This window comes from Macaca mulatta, chromosome 14, assembly GCF_049350105.2.
Source record: "Macaca mulatta isolate MMU2019108-1 chromosome 14, T2T-MMU8v2.0, whole genome shotgun sequence".
Taxonomy (NCBI): domain Eukaryota; kingdom Metazoa; phylum Chordata; class Mammalia; order Primates; family Cercopithecidae; genus Macaca; species Macaca mulatta.
This window is the reverse complement of record NC_133419.1, coordinates 13,759,281-13,776,937: the sequence shown is the minus strand read 5'-3', so window position 1 is coordinate 13,776,937 and position 17,657 is coordinate 13,759,281. Positions and strand designations below refer to the sequence as shown.

Here is a 17,657-nt window from a genome sequence, read left to right as displayed (position 1 = left end):
GGCTAAGAAAAGGTACCAGACAGAAAGGGTAGCAATATGCATCTATCTGCTATCAGGAAGGCCTGTGGAGGGGGCGTCGGCTAGTGCACAGGTGGTCTTTTCTTTTGCTGTTCTTCTATGCTGAAGTCAAATATAATTATCATGGATGATCCACAACCATAGAATAGATCTGAAGTCAATATACTTTAAATATAACTAATTTGGAAGCATGATGTGGTAGAATATGATATATTTTTTCAAAGAAAGGGCCTGAAATTAAATACTGATGTTGCTAGGGCTGGTTGATGTATTAAGAGGCTGGTGGGACAGTGTATTTGGCATTAGATCTGATCAAACATGAGTTTACAACACTATTGGTCTTCTCCCAGATTTGCAACTGACTTACCCCAAGGACTTTGGGTTCCCCCTTCAAGAACTTCTCTTGCAATCCTTTCCACAGATATGAATGTATGACACCCATGTTTCCCAACTGGGGCACACCAGGGCCAGCCCCTGGCGTAGCCTGTTCCATTCCTTGCATGGTTGTCATGGCAGCAGAAAAGGTGCTACAATAAGAAATGTAATTTAGGATGAGGTCCTGGAAATGACAAAAGAAAGACTTTATACTTTCGGGCAGATTCCCCCAAGGACAAAACCTGGTCTACCTTTCCCTCCAATATTATAACAGTTGTTACAGCTAGGGAAGTGGAAGAGGCAACACATTAAGCAGGGGTGGAGAGAGAGATAGAGAGATTGACTTAAATGTTACATGATATCAATAATATGCTAGAAGAGAGGACATGTTGACAGAAATGAGGTAAATTAGAGAAATTTCTTCAACTTCAAATCCCAAGTCTGCTCAGATTTTATTTCTATCCCTTTTAAAGCCTAGTCCCTTGATTAGAGCCACTTCCCCGTGAAGGATTACTTTTGTAATAGTAATAAGCTACACAAACTCATCTGCCTTCCAATTTATGGTACAGTATTGTATAGCTCCTCCTTTTATAACCAGAGCACAGTTAAATTCTCAGGGCTGAAAATCTTCCCATGTAACCTTGTATTTTGTCCCATAAGCTCTGAACTTTGGGAATAAAACTTACGGCTCTGAGTCATATTCTTTGCACCACAAATTTAAATCTCTTTTCCTATTACAGTACTTTAAATTCTAACTTGCTGGTGCATAGCAAGGATACATAAAGCCATTTTTTGAGATTCCAAGCACAAAGATATTACTGTTATGCCTCTGTCTCTCCTCAGTATGACTCCAACCAAGTAACGTGGAGATAGGCTAAAGCCACATGGAAATTTTTATCTGTGTATTTCAATTCATATTCAGATGTTTCATGGCCCACTTCCATAAAATTTTAGGGAAGTGAAGCTTGCTAATATCCTTCAAGTCATGGTTGATTTCAATGGAGCATATATGCTAAAAAGTCTTAACTTTGGAAATGTGCACCCTTTTATTGGTAACATAATGAAAAAAAAAGTTATTGTAGCCCAAATTTGCTATGTTCAGAAAAAATTCAGATTTCTGTGGAAATAATTGTCATCCTATATTTACCTTTGATAAATCAATGAAAATACATTATTAGCTATCTGGCAATAAAATTGATTAAAGTTAGGAGAAGGAGGGTGAATTTCAGAGAAAGCTAGAGGGGAAAAGTTAAAATAAAAATAAAAGATTAATCATTTAGAACATTAATTTTAGTAATGTAGACATTCAAAGTTATGAAAAGCAGTAAAAATAAAAAGTACAAAATTACAAATTATAAAATAAGAAAAGTATTTTTTAAAAGAAAGATAAATATAATTAATAATTAATAAGAAATATATAATGTAAATGTGATTGAAGTAGTTAAGGACTTAAATGTAAGGATGTAAACAAAAAGTCAATGTTCTTGTTCTTATCTCGTCTAGAAAAGTTCCAAAAACAATTTGGACAAACAGAATTAGAACTCCATTTTGTTATGAAAGTGAGAAACAAGTAAAATCTCTGTAAATCAGGTGAAATGAGTGTTAAAAACAAAGATTGCGTAAGGATAAATTTGGGGGAAAATGTAGAAAAAGTACACAGATTTCAGATTATACTTATCAAAGATAAGAGTCTCCTTGAGGTATACGGCATAAATTATTGATCATAATCCTGGGAATTAAATGCATCAGCTGATACCTATCACTTCCCTGGAGAATTATAGTTCTGAGAACGATCAAAGTCAGTAGTAAAGGAGAAATCCCACCAAAAAGACACATGCTTAGAAAACAATTAGTCTCTGAATAAGTCTTACGTTGGAGTCCATAAAGAAGGAAGTAGATATCCTTGATACAAGCCTCCAAGAAGACCCACAGATTAGGAGCATCTAGATATATACCAAATATAGAATATGTAAAAAGTATGGATACTTTATTCAATTGAAAATGAAATCACAAAAATGAAAAGTTAAAGTGCAAAAAGTGACACAACATTTTGCAACATGGTCTCAAACAAATTTCAAATATAAAATAATGTTGACAGAAAAAATTTTGCCACTGTGTTAAATAACAAGGAATAGCTGAAAGTAGAATTAGTCAACTGGAAAAAAATTGAACAAATCACCAAGAATTCTACAGAGAAACAAGAAAATGGTCACAATAGAAGAAAGGTTAAAAGATGAGAAGTGTAGAATTAAAAGGTCTAGAATATGTCTGATTAGAATTCTAGAGAATGTCAGCAACATGGACAACTAGAAGTTACTAACCCTCATCACCATCACAAAGACACACACACACACACACACACACACAAAATGAATAAATAGCTACATTCCAACCAAAATAACTAAAGAAGAGCACCAGAAAACAGCAAAGGAGTAGCAGAAACCTTGTAAAGCACAGAAACCCAGGATGGCTGCATGAAGAAGGAGAGAAAATACCTTTCCTCCACCACCCTTCCCCCAGTTAGACCAGCTCTGAGTCAGGAGGGCCTTCTTCCTGAAGGGAAAAGGTAAGTGACAGGACCCCAGCAGCTCCCAACACCACCATAGACACCTGCAATCCTACTGGAGACACTTAGCATCTTCACAGACCCTGAGCTCAGCTGACGGAGCTACCTGAAGTCCACATGTCTGTTCTATCTCAGAGGAGGAGCTGACACTGTGCCCTGGCCCCCATGGCCCAAGCTGCTACTGTGCTTCCCCTTGTTGGAACTGAATCACTGCTAGAGTGCATTCTGCTTCAGAGTAGCCATTGTACCCCTCCATCTCTGAGGCTTAACCCCCACTACACTATGCACACCTGCGAGCCATACCTGAGCCATACCTGAGCCAAACGGCTGCTATCTACTCTCTACCTGCCGAGGCCAGGCTGCCATGGAACTGCTCCATGCCCCCATCTTAGTCGCTGGTGCACCCTGCCCCTCCAAACTCAAGTTGAAACTGTGCTCCTCTGTCTGGGCACCCATAGCTTTGATTGAAATATGTCACCCCACCATCCAGGCAAAATAGTGCAGTGCCCCACCTCCCTGGAACTGACTAGTCCCCTGGAGTCTAAGCTTCTGAGAAACCCTGGCTCCCTAGGGGGTCATTTCTACACTGCTCCAAGAAACCCAAGGAAAAAGCTACAGACAGGCCTAGCCATTCCCGAGGCCTTGCTGCTGCTACATCCAGCCTTACACAGCCTGGGATATTGCCATGCCCTGCCGTCTCAGGGTCTAAAGTTACCACTGTGTGGCACTCCATCTCCCAGGGTTGGAGTTGCTGCTTTACCCTATTGGCTCTGGAACCCAAATTTGAACTGTAACCTGCTCCTCAGAACTCAAGCCTCCAGAGCACGCCTCCTTCCCCGGAACCTTGATGATGTTGTGCACTGACCCCAGAATCAGTCTCAATTCCATCCCTGCTTCGCGGGCTTGAGTTACTGAGGTGTGCTTTAGAGTTATAGCCTCAGGTTTGTGGGTAATCTGCATCCAGCCACGACTGGGTTGAGTGATCCTGTGCCAGATGCCACAGTAGTTTTGCAAGACCCTGAGCCTAGGACCTCAGCTCGCACTGCCACTATGCCTGGAATACCTGTGCCTAGAAGGCACAAGCTGTAAACCTTGGTGGAATCCATGTGTACAGGCTCACAGACTGCAAGAGCTGTAGGGGCATGGCTTTCTCCAACTAGGATCAAAGAATGTCACATATAGCTACGGGAGTGGAGCCACTTCTAAGAGCCTCTATTAGGGCAAAGCTGAGTGGGAATGCGGAGTCAGAGCCAACACAGACAGTCACAGTTAGGGATATGCCTAGTGGAGCCAAGGGAGTGGGGCTACCTTTGAGATCTCAGAACCATAAGGCCACTAGCATGCAACTCCAACCTAACAGACCTGAAGCACGGACTGAGCCCAGCAAAGATATGGGAGCGGGGCCATGTCTGAGGGCCCCAGTCAGCATTCCCAGGATTCAGGACATGGAGTCAAAGGAAATTATTCTCCAGATTTAAAGCTTAATGCTGTCTTCTCTGTTGGGTTTTGGACTCACTTGAAACCAGTTATGCCTTTTTCTTGCCTGGTTCTCCCTTTTGAACTGAGAGAGTCTATTCTGTACCTGTCTCACCATTATATTTTGGAAACAAATCACTAGTTTTGATTTCACAGGTTCACAGCTGGAAACATTTGCCTCCCGATAAATCATACCTTGAGTCTCATCCATATCTGCTTCTGACGACTCTGGACTTAGAACTTTAAAGTTGATGCTAGAATGGGTAAAAACTTTTGAGGCGATTGAGACAGAATTAATGTATTTTGCATGTGAGAAAAACATGAGTTTCAGAGGGTTGTGAATGAAATGCTATGGTTTCAATGTTCCCTCTAAAACTCATGTGAAAACTTAATTGCCATTGTAACAGTTTTAAGAGGTGTGACCTTCTAGAAATAATTACATCCAGAGACCTTCATCCTCATGAATGGATAAATATCATTATCTTGGGAGAGGGTTAATTATGGCAGGAGTGGACTCCTGATAAAAGAATAAATTTGGCCCCATCTCTCTCTCTTTGCTTTGTGCACTCACTTCCACCTTCCTCCATGGGATCACCCTCACCAGAGGTTTACATCATGTGTGCCCTTAGACTTCCCAGCCTTCAGAGCTATAAGAATTATAAGAACTGCAGCAGATAAATGAATGATAAAAAATTAAACGCTTAGTACTTCATAAAATTACCAAATCACAAAAGGATACAAGAGATGAAGAAATAAAGAAATATCTGCAAAAACAACCACCCCCAAAATAACAAAATAGCACTACTAACTACTTACCTGTTAATAACAACCTTAAATATAAAGGAATTAAATTCTTCAATCATAGAGTGGCTGAATTTAAAAAAAAAAACAAGATCTAACTATATGCTATAAGAGTCTCACTTTAGCTTTAAGAAAAAAACATAGGCTGAAAGTGAAGGGATGAAATACTTCATGCAAATAGTAGTCAAAGGAGAAGGATTGCCTATACTTAGATCAGATAAAATAAGCTTCAAATCAAAAACTGTCAAAAGAGGCAAAGAAGGTCATCATTTAATGAGCTACTGAGCATACAGTGTAGGCAACAGAAGGCCTCAGTGACAAACTACCAGAATTTTTTGACAGGGTCTCATTCTGTCACCTAAGCTGGAGTGCAGTGCTGTTATCATGACTCACTGCAACCTCGACCTCAGCCACCAAAGTAGCTGGGATTACAGGTGCATGCCAGCACATCCAGTTAATTTTTGTACTTTTTGTAGAGATGGAGTTTTGCCACGTTGCCCAGGTTGTTCTCAAATTCACAGCATCAAGCAATCTTCCCACCTCAGCCTCCCTCCCATAGTGCTTGGATTATAGGTGTGAGCCACAGTGATGGATCTTAAACCTCCAGATTTTTAACATGGACAAAGTAATTAATTGTTGGACCTTCAGCCGAGAAAGGACATTTGCAGGTTCATAGCCCTCTTAGGGGTCCTGTTCCCTTTAGATCTTGCCACTCTTGATTAGCGACTACTTGTAGGATTGTAAAATAATCTCCACATACTGTCCCTTGTACCATCTTACTTTTTTGAAAGAGAAATTTTGGGGAGGCCTGGATATCTTCGATGTAGGTCTTCAAATGTTTGAAATAAATTGTCTCCCTTCTGGGACAAGTTGGTAAATGATCAAACTATGGGCTTTATTATAATGACTTTAAGCCCAGAGGAGAACAATTCTCCCAAGTTTAACAAAATTTGAGGGTATGTATTAAATGTAAGACCAAAAATAAGGCCTGCTGTTTTATTTTATCTCTTTGCTCTGTATCTGAATTTTGTGTTCTGCTTACAGGATGTTAAAGTCTACATATAGGTCTCAATATACCTACTCAATAGCAAGTAAATGTAACCCACTTCACTAACTCCATTATCATTAGAACAGACACTGCAAGAGAAAGAGGAGGGCCTCCTGGCCGGCCTCTACATAGTCTTGTATCTCACTTAGTCCATGAGAGCAAAAACAAGCACAACCCTGACTCTTCTGACCAATCTTTGAGACAAACTGCAAAAGAGAGGAAGAGTCAACCTCGGACAACACGGTACCACGAATAACATGCTCTCTCCAATTATATAGACCCCTCTTCTCCTCTTTTCCACTTCCCCCAAGACAGGAGCAGGTTGGAGCAGGGTCATGCCAGAAATAAAGCCCCTCTCCAGCATGTTCTTGAGTGGCAGGAAGTGTTAGAGGAAGTTTATGTTTTATACTTCAGGCCAGAAAATTGGTAAGTGATAGTAGGAAGACTAATAAAAATAGTTAATATGTACTTACTTATGGGCCAGGCGCGGTGGATCATGCCTGTAATCCCAGCACTTTGGGAGGCCGAGGTGGGCAGATCATGAGGTCAGGAGATAGAGACCATCCTGGCTAACACGGTGAAACCCCGTCTCTACTAAAAATACAAAAAATTAGCTGAGTGCGGTGACAGGCGCCTGTAGTCCCAGCTACTCGGGAGGCTGAGGCAGGAGAATGGCAAGAACCTAGGAGGCGGAGCTTGCAGTGAGCCGAGATCATGCCACTGCACTCCAGCCTGGGCAACAGAGCGAGACTCTGTCTTAAAAAAAAATAATAATAATATGTACTTACTTTTTATTATGTGACATGCAATGTTTTAAATGTTTTATTTGTCATTTCATCATGAAATTCCCCTAAGAGTTATGCTCTATTATTTACAAGACAGAATTACAGAAACACAAAATTAAGTAACTTTAGTAAACAGTGGCAGAACCAAAATTTAAATCTAGGAGATGTAATTTCAGAACTCCTTTGCTTAAGAGGATCCACTACGCTAGTCTGGTGAACAGAAGAGCTCCTCTGTTTGCATATTTATTCATTCCTCAATTGATGGACATTTGGGTTGTTTCCATCTTTTGGCTATTACCGGTAATGCTGCTAAGAAAATCCATCGTACAGGTTTTTGTGTAGATATATGTTTTTATTTCTCCTTGGGAGTGGAAGAGCTAGATCATAAGACGGGTTAATCGTTGAAATTTTGCAAAGCTGCCAAATCATTTCCAAGATGGCTGCACCGGTTTAGAATTTGAATAACAATATTTGAGAGATCCAATCTCTCCATATGCTCACCACCACTCATTAACGTCTTTTTTGTTTTTTCTATCCTAGTGTGTGTGAATATCTCTTTGTAGTTTTGATTTGCATTTTTTAATTACAAATGATGTTGAACATCTTTTCATGTGCTATTTGTATGTTTTCCTTAGAAAAATGCCTATTCAACTTATATTCCCACTTTTAAATTAAGTTTTTTTAAATAGTTGAATTGTAGGAATTCTTTATATGTTCTGGATACAAGTGGTTTATATGATATAGTATTGGCAAATATTTTCTTCTATATCCCATGGGTTGTCTTTACACTTTCTTCATGGTGTCCTTTGAAATAGGAGCCTTTCCTTCCTTCCTTCCTTCCTTCCTTCCTTCCTTCCTTCCTTCCTTCCTTCCTTCCTTCCTCCCTCCCTTTCTCTTTCTTTTCTTTCTTCCTTCTTTCTGTTCTTCCTTCCTTCCTTTCTTTCTTTCTTTTTCTTTCTTTCCTTCCTTCCTTTTCTTTCTTTCAGTCTTTCCCTCTCTTTCTTTCCCTCCCTCCCTGTCTCTTTTTCCCTTCCTTCCTTCCTTCCCTCCCTCCTTCCTCCCTCCCTCCCTCTCTCTTTCTTTTTCTCTTTCTTTCTCTTCCTTTCCTTTCTTTTCTTTCCTTTTCCTTTTTTCTTTTCTTTTCTCCTTCCTTCCTTCCTTCCTTCCTTCCTTCCTTCCTTCCTTCCTTCCTTCCTTCCTTCCTTTCATGAGATGGAGATTCACCCTGTAGTTCAGGCTGGAGTGCAATGTCATGATCTCAGCTCACTGCAACATCCACCTCCTGGGTTCAAGGGATTCTCCTGCCTCAGCCTCCCAATAGCTGGGATTATAGGCACCCGCCATCATGCTGGGCTAATTTTTGTATTTTTGGATTTTGGGGTTTCACCATGTTGGCCAGGCTGCTCTTGAACTCCTGACCTCAGGTGATCCCCCTGACCTCAGCCTCCCAAAGTGCTGGGATTACAGGTGTGAGCCACTGCACCCAGCCAGGGTTTTTCATTATGATAAAACCTAATTTATCTGCTTTTCTTTTATGGCTTGAGCTTTGTTGTCATATCTAAGAAGCCACTACTAAACCAAGGTCATTAAGGCTATTTTTTCCTCGAAAAGGTCTTACATTTAGGTCTTACATTTCGGTTTTTGCTCCACTTTGAATTGTTTTGTTTGGTGGAAGAAAGTGTCCAACTTCATTCTTTTGCTTGTGAATCTGAAGTTGTTCAACCATGATTTGCTAAACAGACTATTCTTTTCTCACTTAGTAGTCATGTTATCCTTGTCAAAAATCAGCTAGTCATAAATATAGAAGTTTATTTCTAGACAATTCTATTCCATCCCATTTTTATTTTTAGACAATTTTATTCAATTCTATTCCATTGTTCTATATGTCTGTCCTCATGCCAATACCACACTGTCTTAAAATTATAGCTTTGTAGTAAGTTTTGAATTTGGAAAGTGTAAGTGCACCAAACTATTTTTCTTTTTCAAAAATTGTTTGAACTATTCTGAGTCCCTTGTATTTCCATATGATTTTAGAATTAGCTTGTAAATTTCTGAACTAAGGTAGCTTGATTTTTTTTAAAGATTGTGTTTTCTGTAGCTCAATTTGAGTAATATTACCATCTTAACAATATTAAGCCTTCAAGTTCCTGCATATGAGTTTTTTTCATTTATTTAAATTTTCTTTAATTTCTTTTAACATTTTGTAGTATTTGGTGTACAAGTCTTGTGCTTATTTTGATAAATTTATTCCCAAGAATTTTGTTCTATTTGAAACTATTATAAATGAGATTGTCTTAATTTCATTTTTTAAATTATTCAATGCTAACATATAGAACTCCAATTTATTTTTGTATGTGTATATGTTTAATTTAACTTTTATTTTAACTTCAGGGGTACATGTGCAGGTTGGTTACACAGGTATTGTGTCACAGCATTTGATTTACAGATTATTTTATCATCCAGGTTTTTTTTTTTTTTTTGAAACCAAGTCTTGCTCTGTCACCCAGTCTGGAGTGCAGTGGTGTGATCTCAGCTCACTACAACCTCCGCCTCCAGGGTTCAAGCAATTCTCCTGCCTCAGCCTCCAGAGCACCTGGGACTACAGGCGTGCACAACCATACCTGGCTAATTTTTGTATTTTTAGTAGAGATGGGGTTTCACCATGTTGTCCAGTGTGGTCTTGAACTCCTGACCTCAGATGATCCATCCACCTCAGACTTCCAAAGTTCTGGGATTACATGCATGAGCCACTGCGCCCAACCATATCACCCATGTTTTAAGACTAGCACCTATAATTTATTTTTTCTGCTCTTCTCCCTTTTCTCAGCCTCCACCCTCTAAGAAGCCCCAGTGTGTGTTGTTCCCCTTGATGTGCTCATGTGTTCTCATCATCTAGCTCCACTTATAAGTGAGAACATGCAGTATTTGGTTTTCTGTTCCTGTGTTAGTCTACTAAGGATAATGGCCTCCAGCTCTATCCATGTTCCTGCAATGGACATGATCTTGTTCTTTTTTTTTTTATGGCTGCGTAGCATTTCATGGTGTATATATACCACATTATTTTCTTTATTGAGCCTACTATTGATGAAGTTTTAAGTTGATTCCATGTCTTTGCTATTGTGAATAGTGCTGCAATGAACATAATGTGTGCATGTGTCTTTAAAACAGAATGATTTCTATTCCTTTGCGTATATACCCAGAACAGGATTACTGGGTTGAATGGTATTTCCGGTTTTAGGTTTTTGAGGAATCACCACAGTGTTCCACAGTGGTTGAACTAATTTACACTCACACCAACAGTGTATTAACATTCCTTCTTCTCCACAACCTCGTTAGCATCTGTTATTTTTTTGACTTTTTGATAATAGTCATTCTGATTGGTGTAAGGGAGGCATCTCATTATGGTTTTCACTTGCATTTCTTTAATGACCAGTGATGTTGAGCTTTTTTTCATATGATTGTTGGCTGCATGTACACCTTCTTTTGAAGTATCTGTTCATTTGCATATATTATTTGTATCCTTCAAGCTTGCTTAACTTATTCATTAATTCTAATAGCTTTTTATTTGGTGGGGGAGTGATTCCCTTCTATTCCTCATTGGATGAGTATTTTTATCATACAAAGTATTGGATTTTCTTAATTTTTTTAATCTATTGAGGCATTCATGTGCCTTTTTGTGGTTTTTGTCTTTTATTCAATTAATGCATTATATAACACTGATTTTTTTGAATGCTAAGTTTTATATTCTTTTTTTTTTTTTTTTTTTTTTTGAGACGGAGTCTCACGCTGTTGCCCAGGCTGGAGTGCAGTGGCGTGATCTCGGCTCACTGCAAGCTCCGCCTCCCGGGTTCCCGCCATTCTCCTGCCTCAGCCTCCTGAGTAGCTGGGACTACAGGCGCCCGCCACCGCGCCCGGCTAATTTTTTGTATTTTTAGTAGAGACGGGGTTTCACTGTGGTCTCGATCTCCTGACCTTGTGATCCGCCCGCCTCGGCCTCCCAAAGTGCTGGGATTACAGGCTTGAGCCACCGCGCCCGGCCAAGTTTTATATTCTTAAGATTAATCTGACTTTGTCCTCATATATAATCTTTTTTATATATTGCTGAATTCTACTTGCTATCTGGGGAACCCGCCCCTGATAATTCACGTTATTTCATGTAGGTTCTTATCTATTTCCCTCAGTGTCGGCCCGTCTGAGAAATAAAGGGAAAGAATAAAAAAGAGAGAAATTTTAAAGCTGGGTGTCCAGGGGAGACATCACATGTCAGGAGGTTCTGTGATGTCCCCCAAGCCACAAAACCAGCAAGTTTTTATTAGTGATTTTCAAAAGTGGATGGAGTATACGAATAGGGTGTGGGTCACAGAGATCACATCTTTCACAAGGTAATAAAATATCACAAGGCATGTAGAGGCAGGGCGAGATCACAGGACCAGGGTGAAATTAAAATTGCTAATGAAGTTTCGGGCATGCATTGTCATTGATAACATCTTATCGGGAGACAGCGTTTGCGAGCAGACAACTGGTCTGACCAAAATTTATTAGGTGGGAATTTCTTCATCCTAATAAGCCTGGGAGCACTACGGGAGACTGGGGTTTATTTCATCCCTTATCTACAACCGTAAAAGACAGACATCCCCAAAGTGGCCATTTTAGAGACCTCCCCTTGGGAATGCATTCTCTTTCTCAGGGATGTTCCTTGCTGAGCAAAATAATTCAGCGATATTTCTCCTATTTGCTTTTGAAAGAAGAGAAATATGGCTCTGTTCTGCCTGGCTCTCAGGCAGCCAGATCTAATTGTTATCTCGCTTGTTCCCTGAACATGGCTGTTATCCTGTTCTTTTTTCAAGGTGCCCACATTTCATATTGTTTAAACAATTTGTGCAGTTAACACAATCATCACAGGGTCCTGAGGTGACATTCATCCTCAGCTTACGAAGATGACGGGATTAAGAGATTAAAGACAGGCATAGGAAATCACAAGAGTATTGACTGGGGAAGTGATAAGTGTCCATGAAATCTTCACAATTTATGTTCGGAGATTGCAGTAAAGATGGGCATAAGAAATTACAAAAGTATTAATTTGGGGAACTAATACATGTCCATGAAATCTTCACAATTTATGTTCTTCCGCCATGGCTTCAGCCGGTCCCTCTGTTCGGGGTCCCAGACTTCCCACAACAACTTGCTAATATTTATTTGAGTATTTGTGTCTATATTCATAAGAGACATTCATAGGTAGTTTTGTTTGCTTATGTTGTCTTTTCTTGATTTTGGTGTCAAAATAATACTAGCTTATGTAATAAATTTGGAATTGTTCACTTCTCTTGTAGTTTTTGATGGAAGGGTATTAATTCTTTTTAAAATGTTTAGTAAAATTTACCAGTGAAATCACAGGATCCTGGGCTTTCCTTTATAAAAGTTTTTAAAATTCCTCATTTAATCTCTTATTATAGATCTATTCAGATTTTGTATTTCTTTTTGTTTTTGTATTTCTTCTTCAGTCAGTTTTAGTAGTATTTTCATAAAAATTTGACCATTTCATATGTTATCTAATTTATTTGGATATAATTTTATAGTGTCCCTTATAATTTCTTTAATTCTGTAAATTTGGTAATTATGCTGCCTCTTTCATTCCTGATTTTAGTGATTTCTTCTTGTAATTTTTGTCATTCAATATAGCTAAAGGTTTTTCAAATTTGATCTTTGCAAGAATGAACTTTGGGTTTTGTTGATTTACTGTAATGTGTTTCTACCCTCTATTATTTTCGCTCTAGTCTTTATTATTTCCTTTCTACAAGTTGTTTCCAGTTAGTTTGCTCTTCTTTTTCCAGTTTATTATGGTGGAAGATTGGATTATTGAGCCCTATAGAGTCACAATCAAATTCTAACAGATGTACAAAGAAGTGTTTATGTCACTGAAGAGCTAATAAATATCAAAGAGCTAATCCTACTGAAACTATTCCTAAAACATAAGGAGGATTCCTCCCTAACTGATTCTTTGCAAAATGTCAACCACGAACCTGCCTTATGACCTATCCCTTCCATTCCATTCCCATCCCTTCCATACATACAAAGAGAAATAAAAACATCTGTCCACACAAAAATTTGTAAAATGAATTTTCCTAGCAGTGTTACCTATAATAGTCAAAAGGTACAAACAACCCAAATGTCCAACAACTGAGGAATGAATAAATGTGCAAATAAAGAGTTCTATTCACCAGACTAGTATAGTGGATCCTCTTAAGCAAAGGAGTTCTGGAATTAAATTACCTGGTTTTAAATTTTGGCCCTGCCACTCTTTACTCAAGTTAATTAATCTTGTGTTTCTGTAACTCTATCCTGTGAATAATAGAGCATATCTCATAGAGAAATTTAATGATGAAATAGCACATATAAACATTTAAACCAGTGCATGTCACTTAATAAATACTAACTACATATTGGCTATTATTATTGGTCTTCCTACTCTCACTTACTCATTTCTGGCTCGAAGTATAAAACATAAATTTCCTCTAACACTTTCTGCCATTCAAGGACATGCTAAAGAGGGGCTTTATTCCTGGCATGACCCTGCTTCAACTGGTCCTATCTTAGGGAAGTGAAAAGCAGAGAGGAGGGGTCTATATAATTGGAGAGAGCATGTTATTCATGGTACCGTGTTGTCCGAGGTTGACTCTTCCTCTCTTTTGCAGTTTGTCTCAAAGATTGGTCAGAAGAGTCAGGGTCGTGCTTGTTTTTGCTCTCATGGACTAATTTAGATATAAGACTATGTAGAGGCAGGCCAGGAGGCCCTCCTCTTCCTCTTGTAATCTCTGTTCTAATCATAATGGAGTTTGTGAGGTGGGTTATGTTTACATTTTATTGAGTAGGTATAATCAAACCTATATGTAGACTTTAGCATCCCCTGAACAGAATACAAAATTTAGATTTGGAACAAAGGAATAACATAAAATAGCAAGCCTTATTTTTGGTCTTAAACTGAATCCATACCCTCAAATTTTGCTGAACTTGAGAGAATTGTCCCCCTCTGGGGTTAATTTTAAAGTCATTATAATAAAGTCCATAATATGATCATCCAGCAAATTGTTCCAGCAAAAAGAAGAGGTAATTTTTATTTCAAACATTAGAAGACCAAAGTAGAAGATATTAAGTCTTCCTCAAAATTTATCTTTCAGATAAAGGAAGGTGGCACAAGGAATATTATGTGGAGATTACTTCAGAACACTACAAGCAGTCCCTAATCAAGAGAGGTAAGAGCTAAAGGTAACAGGAACCCTAAGAGGTCTATGGGACTGCAAATGTCCTTTCTTGATAGAAGGCCCAACAATTAGCTCAGTTGTCTGTGTTAAATGTCTGGTAGTTTGTCACTGATACCTTCTGTTACATACCCTCTATGCTTCATCAATCATATTCTAATCCTACACAACCATTTTTTAACTCTGTATTTCTCCCATCTCCTCAAGCCAAGCCATCATCCTATTTTTATCAGGACTTACAGCCTCTGAATGTTCCCCAGTGTGCATTTGTGACCTTGGATGTTAAACCCACCCCTGACTTTGTAGCCAAATGATCAAATGCAAAAACAACTGTGTCACCCTCCCCTTTAAAGTCCTTTCTTTGCATTTCACCACCTTTAGTATAAAGATAAAAATTTAATGTTATTGATAACAAAAACTCTGCTACTTCAACCCATATCTATTATCATAGCCTTATCTTGAATTTATCCTTTTTATTTTTTAAAGCCCCAAGTATATTTTACTTATTTAAGTTGTTCTAAGGAAATTTCACTCATATATTGAGACATTTGCATATATTGAGCCCATTTGCAGGAATATTCCACCCCCCCTGCTATGACCACCTTACAAGAACAGCAACAAACCCACTACAGCATCTAATCCGCTCACACACTAACAGTTTTGCGTAGCTCTTATCTTCTTTCAGACACCATTTCCCCACATTGCCCATTTCCCGCATGTGTATTACTCAACCTCTGGTGGTAGCTAAGGGTTTAAGAAATTTGTTACTTTCCTTTTACACCACATAAACCAAAGTTATTTTGAAAGAAATTAAAGATAATTCTTCTTAGTCCATCTAAATGTGTACCACCTTCTTCTTCTTCTCCTTCTCCTTCTTCTTCTTTTTGAGACAGTCTCGCTCTATTGCCCAGGCTGGAGCTCAATGGCATGATCTCGGCTCACTGAAAGCTCCACCTCCTGGGTTCACACCATTCTCCTGCCTCAGCCTCCCAAGTAGCTGGGACTACAGGCACCTGCCACCATGCCCAGCTAATTTTTTTTTTTTTTTGTATTTTTAGTAGAGATGGGGTTTCACTGTATTCAGGATGGTCTTGATCTTCTGACCTAGTGATCCACCCACCTCAACCTCCCAAAGCGCTGGGATTACAGGTGTGAGCCACCGCGCCCAGCCTCTTCTTCTTTAATGTAAGGGAAACTCTGCCTCAATATCTCAGGCACACCTTCAGACTGAGAATTTAGGACATGTTGGGTCTGTCTTATCAAACACACCTGGTGGTTCTCTCTCTGTGTTTAGTGCCTCTCTGTTAAGACTGTAAGCTTCCCGAGGGCCGAGTCATTATATCACATTAAGGCTTATAACTGACTCTTATGCTTTTCCATAATTCTTTGGTAACATAGGTCAGGTTCTGGTCATTCAAGGCTGGTGCTCTGTCTTTGTAAGACATTCTTGACATAAATTTATATAACTGCCTCCTATCTTTACACCACAGAAATCCATGTGTTAATTATCTAGGGTAGATAAGGTTCCCAAGGAAAGAAACACGTATTTACAAGGCTCCACTTCTCTACAATCAAAATATATATTTTTTTAACTGCAGAGAATATTGGATGCATATGAGGGAGGGACATTTCTTTTGGGTTGGAGAAGAATCTAAACCTTGGTTTTGTCACATCACCTATATGCATCAGGCTCTTGACAACTACAATGTCTTCCCCACACCCCGCCCCCCGCCCATAAAGAGGGGAGGGAACCTAGACCACCTTTCCCTCTTTGATTGGCCCCAGTCTCTTTGTGGATCAGCAGCACCACCAGTCTCTTGTTTCCTTATTTTTATGTCACCATCCCCCCCGCCCCACCCCACCCCCTGCCACAATCACAAGGAGAGAGCATGAGGAGAGTGGTACACATGGTCACCCCCTTTTTCTTGGCAAAGTTATCAAATAGACTAGAAACCCAAAATGAGGCCTGAATCTGGATAGTTTTTAGGAGGATGATGGGGATGCAGAAGTGGTGGCATGGGAAGTGGAAAGGCCTGGACTAGGAACCAAGAATTCTGGGTTTTTTGCTCTCAGCCCTTTTATTAACTTGTGTGATTCTGGGTACATTATTCCCCTTTTCTGAGTTTCATTTACTTCATCTGGGGAAGGATTACAATGACCACGACTCTTACAAGCTTCTTTCTTATCCTAAGAATGCTAAAAGTCTACAAAGCATTTTTCATTAGATTTTATCATGAGCAGCTTCCGTTTACTGCCTGGGTGCCCATGAATAGTGCCAAAGACCACTGGAGAACGAAGGCAGGCCACAGCCCATCTAAATATGCAAGACCCTGCCTGTGCCCTACTCCATGTACACCAAATTCTGCACATGGTAGATCTTTTCTTAAATCTCGAATTATAAAAATAACCAGTCAGAGACAAAGCATAAAGACCATGGAAGAAGGACATTAACAGCAGATGAGGTAATCAATCAAAAGTTTAAAATATTGCTTACAGTGTTTTGGAATCCTGAGAACTTAAGGGACAAAAGTAACTTAAAAAAATCTCATCCAGCTCCAGTGTCAGCCTTGAGGAGGCTTTTCTAACTCCCATCAACTGTAGCAAAGACTGTTCCTCATCCCCTCACCAAATGCACATTTAAAGGTGCACACAACCCACCCCAACCCTGACTACCAGCTTGTGTCATGGGAAGTGTCCTCATTTTTTTTCTCATTCCACTCCCAGAAATCCTAAACCCGGGAAGTGAACCAAACCATCAGCCCGAAACCTAGGAAGGCAAGTCCCTGGGCCTACCTTTCTTCGGGCCTGCAGTGTCTGCGGTAGGTCTGATGCGTGCAGGGCTCTGGGCAAGTTCCTCGAAGTTCTCTTTGGTCCAGACCCAGTCAGCTTCCCCCACTCCACACCTCACTCAGTTTAAATCTGCATTCCTCTTCTAGTAGATGTTTGGAACCTGAAAGGATGTGTTGAGAATTTCTGAGACCCACAACTAGTTCCTGTTTTGTATCGGAAGCATTAACTGATTTTGTGTTCCCAATATGGGTGTGGAAGTCTATTTTGAAATGTGTTGAAAAAGCAGTGGCTGCCTGATACAGTCTTTCCTATGAAAGTAATAGTGCTAATTACTGTGGGTATCAGTGGTGGAGGATTTTCTATGTGCCAGACTCTGCTCAAAGATTGTCATATACACAAGCTAAGTAAATGGTAATTTATAAATGCCCCCTTTCACAATTTCACACATTTCCATAGTATTCTTGTCTTCCCAGAGAACTACTATTACTATTGTATTAGGTTGGTGAAAAAGTAATTGTGTCTCAATATACACAACTTAAATA

General features: G+C 39.4%; 2 protein-coding genes across 5 annotated transcripts in view; one reads left to right on the top strand and one right to left on the bottom strand.

Moving 5' to 3' along the window:
* LOC698152 (membrane-spanning 4-domains subfamily A member 4A-like) overlaps window positions 1–17,344 on the bottom strand; it is a 37,171-nt gene extending 19,827 nt beyond the window's left edge. The window contains exons 1-3 of one of the 3 annotated variants that reach the window (XM_077962780.1): window positions 17,119–17,259; window positions 6,758–6,878; window positions 386–545 (exon numbers count right to left, since the gene is read on the bottom strand). In XM_077962780.1, the coding sequence (XP_077818906.1) occupies window positions 386–529 (144 nt within the window). In that variant the 5' untranslated portion in view covers window positions 530–545; window positions 6,758–6,878; window positions 17,119–17,259. Of the gene's footprint in view, window positions 1–385; window positions 546–6,757; window positions 6,879–17,118 lie in introns of all 3 variants that reach the window. The other 2 variants (XM_077962781.1, XM_015114073.3) reach the window with 2 other exon arrangements.
* MS4A4A (membrane spanning 4-domains A4A) overlaps window positions 1–17,657 on the top strand; it is a 127,164-nt gene that overhangs the window by 53,612 nt on the left and 55,895 nt on the right. Inside the window, exon 2 of one of the 2 annotated variants that reach the window (XM_077962778.1) lies at window positions 14,245–14,319. The exons of the other annotated variant lie outside the window; for it this stretch is intronic. The gene's annotated coding sequence lies outside the window, so the exon portion shown is untranslated. The remainder of the gene's footprint in view (window positions 1–14,244; window positions 14,320–17,657) is intronic. 2 annotated transcript variants of the gene reach the window in all.